General features: G+C 43.4%; 2 protein-coding genes across 2 annotated transcripts; one reads left to right on the forward strand and one right to left on the reverse strand.

Annotated features, from left to right (window-relative positions):
- Positions 1-1338: 1338 nt before the first annotated feature.
- On the reverse strand, positions 1339-2216 carry LOC139344025 (RING finger protein 222). Its single transcript, XM_070981914.1, has one exon. The coding sequence runs from the start codon at positions 2214-2216 to the stop codon at positions 1590-1592; it is 627 nt and encodes a 208-aa protein (XP_070838015.1). The 3' UTR covers positions 1339-1589.
- Positions 2217-4113: 1897 nt separating this feature from the next.
- ndel1b (nudE neurodevelopment protein 1-like 1b) lies at positions 4114-12915 on the forward strand. The gene is made up of 9 exons (XM_070981944.1): positions 4114-4240; positions 6745-6841; positions 8615-8768; positions 9547-9695; positions 10262-10398; positions 10485-10652; positions 10745-10836; positions 11049-11194; positions 11294-12915. The coding sequence occupies exons 2-9, from the start codon at positions 6756-6758 to the stop codon at positions 11382-11384; spliced, it is 1023 nt and encodes a 340-aa protein (XP_070838045.1). The 5' UTR covers positions 4114-4240; positions 6745-6755; the 3' UTR covers positions 11385-12915.
- Positions 12916-12994: the final 79 nt, after the last annotated feature.

Below are 12994 nucleotides of genomic sequence, written 5' to 3' on the forward strand. Positions count from 1 at the left end.
TATTATCTACTTATCTTATTTCAGATGAGCTGTTAGTTTAGCCAACATTACCCCTCTAAACTTCTCACATGCTTTCAATAAATAAAATACTGTTCAGGGCTCAAAGAGGTAAGAAACAAAAATAGAAATAAAACAAAGTATTATTCTTCTTTGGCTCTTTCTTTTTGCCTTGAAATTAGCTACTTTTGTGCACTTGCAACTTTAAGGTTAACTCAATCTAAAGAAGTCTGAGTCATGAAACAAAATAAATCATTATCATCCTCCTCCCACACTCTGAGAAAGCAGGTTTCGCTGAAAAGCAGCAGAAGCTTCCTCGTGAGTGCAACCTGTGGGACTGGCCCAGCAGGACGGATGAAGGCTTGTCAAAGGAGTGTGTGAGTGTTTGTCAGGATGGTGGTGATACTGACTAGGCCCATTCTGAGAACTCGTTTTTCATTCGTTGTGACACTCCACCCCAGGTTGCGTAGTGCGGGTCTCTCCGCTCCATCTCAATCTGGATTCTTGAAGTCAGTGGTAATTTAATACTACAGTCCAGCAGTGTATCTCCTTACAGCAACCAGCCAGGCGCAGCTCATCCCTATACCTGTTGGTCTATCTCCTTCAGACCGCCATGGACGCATCAATTATTTCTTATTGAACCTTTTAAAGGTGGCTCTGTTTACACCATCTTTGCACACACTACAAAGTGAGCCAGTCACATGCTGTGTAGGATGATAATGAGGGGTCTGATACAACTAAGAGCTCCCTCCAGGCATCTACATATTAAACATGTTTGAACTTGATTTGCATGTATAAAATTTAAGTTAAAACTGGAAAATGTGTGAGAACCACTTTAAATGTCTCCTTTCTTGTAATGTAAGGAGGAGAGAAGGTATGTCAGCATGATGCATATTTCAACAGGCTCTTTATTGTCACAGTTCACTCCCTAACATAATCAAGTTCAGGTCTTGCTGCTAAAATGTAACCTGCCTAAAATCGTGCTGAAGTTGGGATGCACGTTGCAGCTCTGTAGTTTAGAGCTTTTGCCCATTGCTTGGAAACAGCGTCTCCAACAACAGGGCAGCGTAACAATGAAGCCAGCTGCTTTAACAACAATGGGATTAAGCAGGGTTAAATGTTTTTATTGCACTTTTTTTCTGACAAATGTTTCTCTAGTTGTTCAGATAATAATTTTTGGTTGAATTTACAAACGGTTGAAAACTTTCCTGCACGTTTGCTTCTCATAAAACAGGTAGAACATGTCACAGACAGGAATTCAGAACAAAGACTTTGCTGTCAAGGGTTTCTTAACCTTTACTTTACTCCTGACTGTTGCTTGGCAATGCACATAAAGGAAATGGGCATGCCTATAAACTTTCTGACTTTTCCCTAAAATCAGGGTAGGAAATAGCAGCACCTCATCGCATCTCATGTTGCAAACTAAAGTACAACTTAATAAAAACAGAAAATTGCAGGGCTACATTGTCAGTGGGTTGATTATTTTGATCGTGAAGACAAACTGCTTGACACACTTAACAAGTTGTTTCCTAGAAATCTTTGTCCATCATTCCCCATTGGCACTTCAGACTCCACGCATCCCCAACAGTGAGCTATGCCAACAAAATCCAGGGTAAGGTTGCAGCCACCAGCGCGAGTATAGTGAACGCTGAGAGCAAAACGACCAGGCATCGCGCCGTTGTGCAAATCCTGCGCCTTCGCCTGCGCTGGGGTTGAACCACAGTCATCACAACGCTGAGCGCATCTTCTTCAGCCATGGGTCGCCCTTCAGCGCTTATGATAAAGATTTGAGATGCGTTGCGGCTGGGGCTGATCAGCTTCTGTCGACGGACTCGTTCAGCGACCCCCCTGAAGCAGTGAGCGATCCAGTCAACCCCCCTGGGTGAAGTGTAACTGGAGGCGCGCCACGCGCTCTGGAGTTGTCCCGGCGGCAGAGGGAAAGGCACCTCTAGCGTCTGCGCTTCATGCGGGTCCTTGTCCGCCGCGAGCGACACCAGCGCTTCCTTCTGTTTCCTGATGAAGGTGAGATGTCGGCAGATGGGGCAAACAATCGTGTCTCTGATGTTTCCATCGCTGTTGATGCTGACCAGCGTTTTGACCAGACAGTCGTGGCAGAACACATGTCCGCAGCTCAGAGTCCTCTCTGTGCCCGACAGACACTCATAGCACACTGGACACTCTCGTGCGTCCTCCTGGCTTTCCTCCCTCTGAAATGCCATGGAATGGATTCACCACCTCAGTGGTAGAGTTGTTAAGTTATTTAGGCTTAAAGCAGACTCCTCTCCAAGTTGTTTTCCTCTCAGCTTGACTGTGGGTGGAGGCGAGAGCTGCAACTTGTAAAACAGGGCCTGCCACCTGTGGCTGCGGTGACATGACTGAGTCCCTCAGTGGAGCTTCAAGTGGCCAAGCCGGTTCACATTTCATGCTGTTCACATGCGCTATCACTCACTGACATTCTTTGCATATCAGCAAAACGACCACATCTGCCAAGCTGGTGATATTGATCAAAGCTGCAGATTGCAAAGCAGTGCAAGAAAAATTTTAAAATAGTGTCACTGACTTTCTCAAATAAATTAATTCTGCCTTTAAATTAATTCTGTTTTTATTTGTGAGAGTGTGGACCAATTAGTAGAGTATTTGATAAATAAATTAAGCTTTTTCTTTTTTTCCCTCTTTTTTTTTTAAATTAAAGGGTCATTCATCGAAAAATGAGTGAAATTTTATTTTTCAAAGACATATCCAGAGTTATACAGAAAACACACTTATGTGCTTTTATACATTGTTTTCAGTTATTTATTTATATTTTGGCATTGGTTTGTTTTTTGTCTGCAGGATTGCATGAAAACTACTAACCCAATTAAAGTTGGTAGGGGTGTAGCACGGGCCGAGGGACAACCCATCAAAACTCGTAGCGGATATGAATCACAGGGCAGACACACAAATATTTTTCACTTTGGTAATAACGTGAGAGGGAATTTGGACTTGGTGGAATAAATTTCATACATCTTAAAATCCAGTAGGTGGTAGTAAAGTGTCAATAGTGAATTAGGATGACTCCATAACACAATGCACATTGTGACAGATACCAGTAATAGAAGTGCTCTTCTATTACTGGTACACCTCCTGTATGTCAAAGTAACCAACAAATTTATATCTTTCAGGTAAACAAAGGCTTTGGAAGATGCTTCTTGAGTGTGCATGTACAGCTCAGCTGGATGGGTGCAGACCAATTGTTAAAATATGAATTTTGCTAATGCAAATGAATTATTCACTGGAAGTTTTGATAAAATGCACCCCAACAAAATGTAAAAATGTTAAAAATTGACTATCATACTGCAACCAAGTTTTCACAGAAATTCTCTTAAATTTTATTGTTTGATCAAGTCTGATGGAATTCATATGACCACTTTAGTAAAGTTTGTTGAACTCATTTTCTTTGCTTTTCATGTGTGCTCGCGACATTTTTTAGTCTTATCCAGAAATACATAGAAATTTATTAAACATACAGCTGGAAAAAGTTGCCTCGTTTTTCTAATATGAAAAATCATAAATAATCAATTCATCAAATCAATAATGTATACACCTATAAATATAAGGTGTGTGTACTGTGAGAAAAACTTAAATTCTGTTATATTCTATTGTCAGTGTCCAGGCTTGTATAGACTGTATATAAAAAAAAGGGCTTTAAGTAGATCTTGAATTCCAGTAGTATAATTTAAAAAAATAAAATAAAATAGCAGAAAAAATGAGCAGTTATTGGGCTGTGAGACAGAAAAGGCAGTAGTGGAGAACAATTGAGAATTGCGTTTGACTAATTAATGGACTTTTTAAAACTATGGAAACAATTAGTCATCTATTCACGAATATTATGGTATTTGGTGTTGATGTTGCTTGTCTCTCTGGAAATCATATGCCACCTCGTGGTCACTTCAGTGAAAACTGTGTGGCTACAAATCTACAGTCCAAAAAAGGAAAGAGAAAGAGGTGCGGCTGACTCTACTACATCCATTTCTATAGCAGCCCTGCCCAGTTCTGACGTAGCGTGATAGCGTCATCACGTACGCCCATGTCAGGATTTACGTCTGTTCCGGGAGACGCGTTGGCAATTTCCGAAACACAGCACTGTAGCTTCAGTATCATCCGAGGCCAGGGCGGGGGAGAGGTGCGTGTGTTGGATGCTACACCGGCTGGAAGACGACCTGCTGTGACAGAAGAGTGAAGACTACCGGTTTGACATGAGCAGGTACCGAATTTAACTGTGAAAATATTCCGTTTTGTTGTGTTTCGTGTTTGACCGGCTTGTGTGCTGAGCTGTCGTGTTCAACCGCGGCGTCTGTGTGATGACAGCTCGAGCTCGGTTTAAATAACGTTATCGAGAGGTTTGCGCTTCGATCTTTGGCCTCATATAACATTCATTTTCACTTTTGGTATGTTGTATTTTCTGTTTTCTTTGTAGTATAAAGCGTAACATTAGTGTGTGCGATTACCCTTCCCGTCGGTACTGTCTGTCAAACCACGCAGTATCAGATATCCACACACTGACAGCAGCGTTTATCAGCTACCTAGCTAAACGACAGCCTGCATCAGGTCGGAAAAAATAGCTCTCATAAATGTCAGTTTGTCTTTTTTTTTAGCTTCACTTTACGATTTTTGTAAAAATGCGCATATGGGCTGTAAATGTCAGTTATTTGTGACTGATATCAAATGTCATTTTTTATAGTAAAGCCTAATTTAGTTAGTTTTTGGTCATCACTTTGACAAACAGCATGATGATTTTAAACCTCTACCATTTTCCTGCCTTCATGCAGCTAATTCATAACACAACTGCCCAACATATGGGCTCAGGTCAGGGGGACGCTGCCACCACACCCTGTAGAGCTGCAGGTCTGATTATTAATCACATTAGAGCAAACCAATGAGGCTACAAAGAGGCATTTGGAAAAGCATTTGTAAAACAGCCCTCTCATGGGCCCTGCTATAAATATGACCACATCAGTGCCGGCTCTTGAACTCTTAGTAAGCGCCTCGTCATCTCCAACAAAAGAGGATGTAGAGACAAGAATGCGGGAAAGGAAACTCTCTTCTCCACCGTCCCCTGTTTGTAGCTTCCAGATGGCTCCACAGTAAGTGTGGTGTCCCATCACCACCTTTGGCCCTGCTTGTCCCGGTATTGTTACAACAGACAAATAGAGGGTCCGGGGGTCAAAGCTCTGACAAAGCTCCAAAGGATGCTGAAATGAGAAAACAGGAACTGTCATTTGTGCTTGCAGACTCTCAGCACTTGACCTGATCTCTGGTATTGGGGATATTCTTAAGGGTGTATCTCTGTAGCCCCGTTTGATTTAAGTATCCTGTCATTGGTCAATGGGTTGGTAAATAGCCATGTCTTTTTCGAGGGGGTGATTATCCTGATAAGGCCCGCTGATCTGAATCACAATGGAAACTGTTTCCTGTTGCTCATGCCTTTGGTGACCCTCAGGGATCAATAGAAAGAACCAGATCCCATTCAGACCATTAAGCATCATAGCAAATGCTATTGCTAAATTACCTGGAAATATGCTAAAAAATTGTATTTTTGGGCTGTTCCCTGGACAGACTTGAAGGCCCTCCCTGGTCAGATGATGCAACTAACATGTTATGTCAGTAGCAGCTTGGAAGCATTTCCCTTACTCCACCCTTACAGTATTTTGGTCTCCAGTTTCCTCAGTGATTTCCAAAATAGTGTACTGACACGTGACTGCCCTGTAGCGAGGAAATTGTTGATGACGCCATCTCAGAGGAATGTTCATAGAGAAGAGCAGATGAGTCTAGACCACCTTCGTCTTGGCAGGGAAAATGACACATCCTCCTCTTTGCCTGAACCCAAGCCAAGTTAGTCTGGTCAAATCGTAATGATAATAGCTCCAGTAACTTATACCACTGCTTTCTTGTTTATATAACCACCGGCTAAAACTGTTGAGCATTGCTTGCTTGACCTTCAGTCCAGCTCAGGTTGTTGTTTCCTGTGCTACCTCCACTGGCTGTCTGATATAATCTCTGCTGGCACTATGAAAGTCCCTGGAGCTACAGCTGTATTCCCCACCACACACACAGAACACACACACAGCAGCTCTTTCCAGATGTGTTTAATAGGTTCCTGAAACCTGCCTTGTTTGGTCCACATAGATCACAGAGTGAGACACAGTGTATTAGCTCACCAGAAAAGAGGAACAGCCGTCTAGTAAAGAGGAAAGACTTTTAACACTCCACCCACATTACCCACGCCTAACTGCCGTGGATAGCTGGTCATGATTTAGTTGCGATGGCATCACATATGTTGAGCTGTTAGGTTAGAAATGTAACGAGGAGGAGGCACACTTTTGCAGGCTACTTAGTCATAGAAAGGCTTGTTGGCCATGCTGGTACTCAGTTGATCAAAACCCAGCTTCTATAAGACTGGGCGCTTTAGCCAGTGACTCATGAATAACTAAGGATGACATGACCTCAGAGCAGGGTGGCACAGCCGGGCTGATCTGACTTTCTTTCTTTGTCACGTTCAAATAAAGAGAATCCTGTTCTGTTATCTTGTCCACTAAGGAATGAGGGGAAACTGTGAATCTGGATGTGCCCGGTCGTTCGGCTCTGAGATAAGAGAGGGAATGCGCTGTGCCTGATTCTACACGCCCGAGGAAACAGCGAAAGTGCTGTGCCATGTTGGAGTCAGCTGGTTGGCTGCAAAGTTCATAAATATGTCTCTTTAATCCTCAGGGTGCCCTGACATGGACAAAGAGATGATTCCCAAATTTTCGTCAAAGGATGAGGAAGTTGATTACTGGAAGTCCCAAGCCCTCAAATATAAGAAAAGGTAAGCATTTACCCCTCACATGACGAGTTAACAGTGACCTGTAGGTAATAACCTCTTTAGCCATATTTAACATCTTGCCCTGATCAGTCACAGCATACTCTATGTATAAAACTACAGGACAGCTGTGTCCTCAGCTTTTTGTACACGGAGACTATTACTGTTTGCCGACTAAGCTCTTTCTTGCACACTGGGTTATGTAACAATGTGTCATGTCTGTCTCGGAAAAATGATTAACCAAACATCAGACGGCAGCAATTCCCCATATGAAATAAACACTCACAGCTTCGAACAGCAGCTCACTCTTACATCACAGGCGGATACTGAAATCCTGCTTGCTTGGCGGTTCTGAAATAATTTTCTCATTATCTTCAACCAAATGTTTTAAAAAACTTTTAAAGTGTCAGCACAGAAACCCTGCGTTAAGCCATATAAGGCCAATGGCTAGACACGCTTTTTGAAATCAGTGCCCACAAACAGCTGTGGCTTGCTCAGGAGGAAATGACTCCGTCTTTGACTGCTTAAACAGAGACCACAGCCTGTGTTGGGACAGGCTTTATGTGGAGTTTGGGCCCTCTCAGAGGGAGTGTAAAACCGCACAGATGGGGTTAAACTCCTGGTGGTTTTCTAAGAAATTCCTGCAGTGGGTACATAAGGGGAAAAACTTCAACCCATGGAAGAAATAACACTAAGTATACAGTTCAGCGTGGCTTTTCTCACACATGTTTTTGTGCGTACGACTTCTCAGGATCACTCTTACTGTCACAGCCGTCAGTGTTTATTAGTTACCTATTGAAAGGTTATCTCCCCTGAAGTGATATTTTGAAACTTTTTCCGTTTTGTTTTGACCACTTGGACATCAAACAGTTTCTAATTATCACAATATAACACTGTCAAACATTTATTGTGAATTTTAAACCATGAAACGTGTGAGAGGGCAGAAGCCTGGCAGTTAAATGAGGAAGTTTTAGGGCCCAGTGTGCTGATGAAGCAGCCGCTGTAGTGTTGGTATGTGTGGAACGACCCCGGCACAACAACTGATTCATGGAATCCGGCGCTCTGCAGAGCCACTGTGAGGCTGTTATCCCAGCACGAGTCAGCTGATCTCAGAACAGTGTTAGCCACGGTGTCATCGTGTGTGTGTACACCCTTGACTGGCAAAAAAAAAACTTCATTTAGGTTATGAATGGGTCCCAGTTAGATTACATCCATTTTTTGTCCTATTCCACATGGAAATGTTTACTTAAACTGCATTATGAGTTATTATGTGTGTTTTCAGATACTCTGCATGGGGTCAGCCCTGACCAGCGTGCACACACATCCTGTTTCTTAGCCCATGTCCTCGTCCTGTTTCTGTCCCCTCTCACTTTCTCCACACCTCTGACCTTTAACCTCTCCCACAGCTGAGGGTGCACAACAGCAGCCTTGTTTTTCTGAGCTGCTCTTGAACACTTACTGTCACGGTTCAGCTGTCTCTTCGGAGCTGTATATTTAGAGCGCTTAACTCGACAGTGCTGAGCTGTTTCCTGTTTGGCAGAGGCAGGATTGAAGGTTGAAAATCTGCAGATATCTCACTGATTTTACATGCAGGTTTATTTCTGGCCATTGGAGATGAAGCTACTAGAACGTGCCTGATTCTGCTCGTCTTACAGGACAAAAGCCAGTCAGTGTTCCAGAGCTCTGCAGAATTGAATAGTGGACAGTGGACAGGGAGGCTGGTAATTGGCAATGATTGTTTATGTTTCTCCCCACTGTGTCTGTGTGTTTACCATCCAGTTGCCATGAAGCCCAGGAAGAACTGCAGGAGTTCCAGGAAGGGAGCCGGGAGCTGGAAGCAGAGCTGGAGGCACAGCTTGGCCAGGCCGAACACCGCCTTCGTGACCTCCAAAGTGAGAACGAGAGACTGAAGAACGAAATGGCCAACCTCAAGGTAACTGGGCCTTATTTTGGGATTCAGCTTGCTTTTATGGTCTGTGGATTACGACACCAATAAACTAATTTGCAGTTACTAAAGATGTGATCTGCTGCATCCAGAGTGCAAGGTTCAGTGTCTGATCTGTGTGTTAGGTGTTAACAGGGTAAATAGTTGTTAGGTAATCCTCCAGCGCTCCTTAAGTGGATGTCAGGGTGAAGAGGAAGAAAATAGAAGACTGCAAGGACAATCTTGTTCTTAATCGCTGCAGTCATGAATGGCCGGCAGGTGATTACGTCCACAGTTGAGCAGATTACTGTGTGCATCCAGTAAAGTATTGTGATTTTTTTTTTTCACATGGTCCAGCATGTGAGCACGCTCGCAGCCGCTAATGCTACAAACGAATTGTGTCAATGAACCAGAGAGATCAGGAATCACGCTTTCCTGTCTTTGTGCCTCAGGGGCCACGATAGAGGCATGCAGCCCCACCAATAACTGTACTGTAAAGTGCCACAGGGCAAATGAGCCGCGGGGCCTCCCCAGCGAACAAAGAGGCTCTTTGAAAGTGAAATAATGTGGAAGAGCTCCTTTATTAACTGTCTCATGATTCACCAGGTTTTAGTGGGGGTGCTGTTGTTAATGACTATTGTATGCTATATAAAATGGTACTTTCACGCTGCATGCCTCACAGAAAGAATACGAGAGTGAATTTTTTTCTGTCGTGGCACAACAGCTCTGTTTGACGTCCTTTTCTCTCCACACACACTCACCCCTAAACTGTGATTCACTCTATCAGGAGAAGCTGGAGCAGCAGTATGCCCAGAGTTATAAACAGATCTCTATGCTGGAGGATGACCTGGGCCAGACACGCAGCATCAAGGAGCAGCTTCACAAATACGTCCGAGAGCTGGAGCAGGCCAACGATGACCTGGAGAGAGCCAAAAGGTCAGAGTGACGCAGGGCATTTGGGTTAATATAAGTCTCAGTACACACATGAAATACAGTGCTCGTTGGTACTGTAGGTTATCAGGAGGAAGGGGAAGATAAGAAAATAAGATGCCGTGTCAGGATTATTTAGATGCTCTCCTTCCTCCTAAGTTATTGTTGCTATGTCTCCTTAGCTCGCCATTCTTGAGTAGGACGTGCAGTATTTTTTTAGATATTGGGCCTAGGTGAAAGCAGACTTCTCGTTTCTAGCTGTCACCTGGAGGTTATTTTCAGCTGTGGGTAGCAAGCTAAGGAAGCTAATGTTCACACCATGAGTTGTAAAGCAACAGATGTCCAAACACTGGGAAAATACTGACTACACAGTGAAAGCCTTAGAAACTAATGATAGGTAACTTTGTGCTTCTTGGTCTTGAAAGAAGATAATGCTCAGTTACTGCTGTCAGTAATTTAGCTAGTAAGTTCAGGAGGTGATGAATTCTAACTGTATTTAGATTGTGTAATGTTTGGACGTACCATAATTGTTTAAACTAAAATGTTTTGTGCCTCTCAACCTCTACGTGCAGGGCAACAATAGTGTCTCTTGAGGACTTTGAGGGCCGTTTAAACCAGGCCATTGAGAGAAACGCCTTCCTGGAAAGTGAGCTGGATGAGAAGGAGTCTCTTCTAGTATCTGTGCAGCGGCTGAAAGATGAAGCCCGAGGTAAAGACAAAGCACAGAAGAATTCAATCTGCCCTCTTGTTGGCAATATGAGGAGTATTTCATGAGTTTGACTGCGTCTTCTGCAGACCTGAGACAGGAGCTGGCAGTACGGGAGCGGACAACAGACAGGATGTCAGCCCCCAGCTCACCCACCTTAGACATCGACAAGATGGATTCTGCAGTGCAGGCCTCTTTGTCCCTCCCAGCCACACCTGTAGGAAAGAGCATAGAGCACCCCTTCATCAGTCCAAAAGGTCAGGTTTAATTAATATCACTCTTTATTGCACACGTGAAACGGGAAAAGTCACTGATATATATGCTAATATCGGCTTGTATGCTCATGCAGCATTGACCAACGGCTGTGGCAACTCGTCCCTCACTCCCTCTGCTAGAATCTCGGCTCTTAATATTGTCGGCGATCTCCTGAGGAAAGTTGGGGTAGGTATTATTCCCTTTAATTTAACACACACTTACACTTTTTTGCATGGAGGGTTGGATCTCTGTGTTCAAGTAAACTCGAACAGGGTTTCCAGATTGTGAAGAGGTTGCAGAACGCTGAGGATCAGTGTGTCCTCAGCCTCAGGACAGACAGAAAGATGTTTCTGATGGAGCTAAACACAGATTGTATTTTCTTTTTTTTTTGTGACTAGGCTCTAGAGTCCAAACTCGCCGCCTGCAGGAACTTTGCCAAAGATCAGGCAGCAAGAAAAAATTACTCCAAAGACAACGGCACTCTCATCAACAGCAACGCCACCAAGTTCTCTCACTCTCTACATACGACTTACTTTGACAAAACGTGAGTCTTCCAGCAAATTGTCGCACTGTTCCTTGTCTTTCTGTTATTTCGTTTGGTCTGTGTTTGCTAATATCATGCACGTCCGTGTGGAAACTGCAGGACTGTTAATGGATTGGACCCCAGCTCCATCACCTCCATGGCAGCATCCAGAGCCGTGTCTCCACCAGGCATGCTGCCGCTGAGCGTGTGAGGCGTCCCCATGCCGCGTAAAGCTCTACTGCTACCCACCCAACACAAAAACAGTGAGGACACTTGAAAGACCGTTACATTGTGTGCTATGTGTGTGTGCGTGCGTGTGAGAGCGAGAAGGAGAGTGTGTTTGAAAGGAAGTGTGATGCGTGTTTTGCCTGTTTGGGATTGTGCATTTTTGAACGTGATCTGTGGAGGAGGATGTTTGCAGCTCCAAATGCGTCTGTGAGTAGGTGCACAGCCACATGTGCATACGGTCCTGCCACATACTTGCATGTGCCTAAAGCTGTACAGTGCTGTGCTTGTATGAATGTCACTGCAAATGCGTTGCTCTCTAGATGTCAACTCTGAAGTGGCGCTGTTATATTCTCAGTTCCACTGTTCAGCTGAAGAGCTACTCCCCCTGACAAAAGGTCTCTAAACGGACCACAGCTTGTTTCTTTTCCTCCTGTATTTTCACTTAAATTGCACAGTTAAACTATTTTCAGTTTAGAATGTATTATATTTAAAAAGGGATGTGTTCATACGAGCTTATTTATCTCACAGTATGCTTTAAAATGCAATGTTAATCTTATTTGCAATTTTTCTTGCATGTGTGCATATGTAATGTGGGGTTGGAGAGGTGGAGTAGGACCCCGCGGTCACGACTGAAGTGAATGTTGATCGTTCAAAGCCATGTAGCCAAAGTGCAGTCGTTGTTATTGTCTACTTGCTGTAATTCGTTTGGAAGCAGTCTCCATGTTACAGCGTGGAAAGACCAGCTGGCTCTGTCCGCTGAGTCAAACCTGCACTTAAACTGAAACTGCTCCTCACAGGTTTTGCTGCAGTTGAGTTTATTTTTCATCCGTGGACATCCACTGACATTTCGAGGGAACGGTTTTGCCTTTTTTTCTTCTTTTTTTTAACCCTGTGACAGGCTCATTTACCTCATTCTGATGGTGGATTCGTCATAGGAGTAGAATTTGGCTTTATGGAAATCACATGCAAGGATGCTTGAAGCAAAACAAAACTCTAGGAACCTTTTTCCTTGTTTGCTGGTGTACATGAATTCATGGTCCGTTGTGGCCTTTGTGTCATGCAGCACATTTGCTGATGTTATCTGTTATTGTGTGAACTTCGTGTTAATTTGACTGGATTCTTGGATTTTTAGCAGGTTGGCAACGCATTCATTTTACGTCCCTGAATTTTGTCTGAATCCATTTTGCCCTCACATTTCTCCCTTCCACAGACCTTTTTATCACCATGCTAAGTTGATGCCTTTGGTATTCATTGTTATTTGATAATATGAGATGTCATTTTGAGCTTTCTTATGAGTCCGTTACTAAAGTGTGTCCTACAGTCCGTGTATATAGCTTGTAAGGATGGTAATTTCTACCTACCACATTTGTACATACTGACATTTGGCATTAAGGTCCTATTTATTTCAGATTATGTATGGCATGTTCGGACAATGACTGGTTAAAGCCGTTGTATTATGATAACAGATTGTTTGTCAAAATTGTTTAAGTAAATAAAGATTGAAATTCCAAATATGTTGTGCAGTTTGGGTCAAATTCTGTAAGTGAAGATGACACAATTTGATCGTTTTCCAAGGTCAGTCAGGAAACTTAA

The sequence above is a fragment of the Chaetodon trifascialis genome, chromosome 15, assembly GCF_039877785.1.
Source record: "Chaetodon trifascialis isolate fChaTrf1 chromosome 15, fChaTrf1.hap1, whole genome shotgun sequence".
NCBI classification, from domain to species: Eukaryota; Metazoa; Chordata; class Actinopteri; order Chaetodontiformes; family Chaetodontidae; genus Chaetodon; species Chaetodon trifascialis.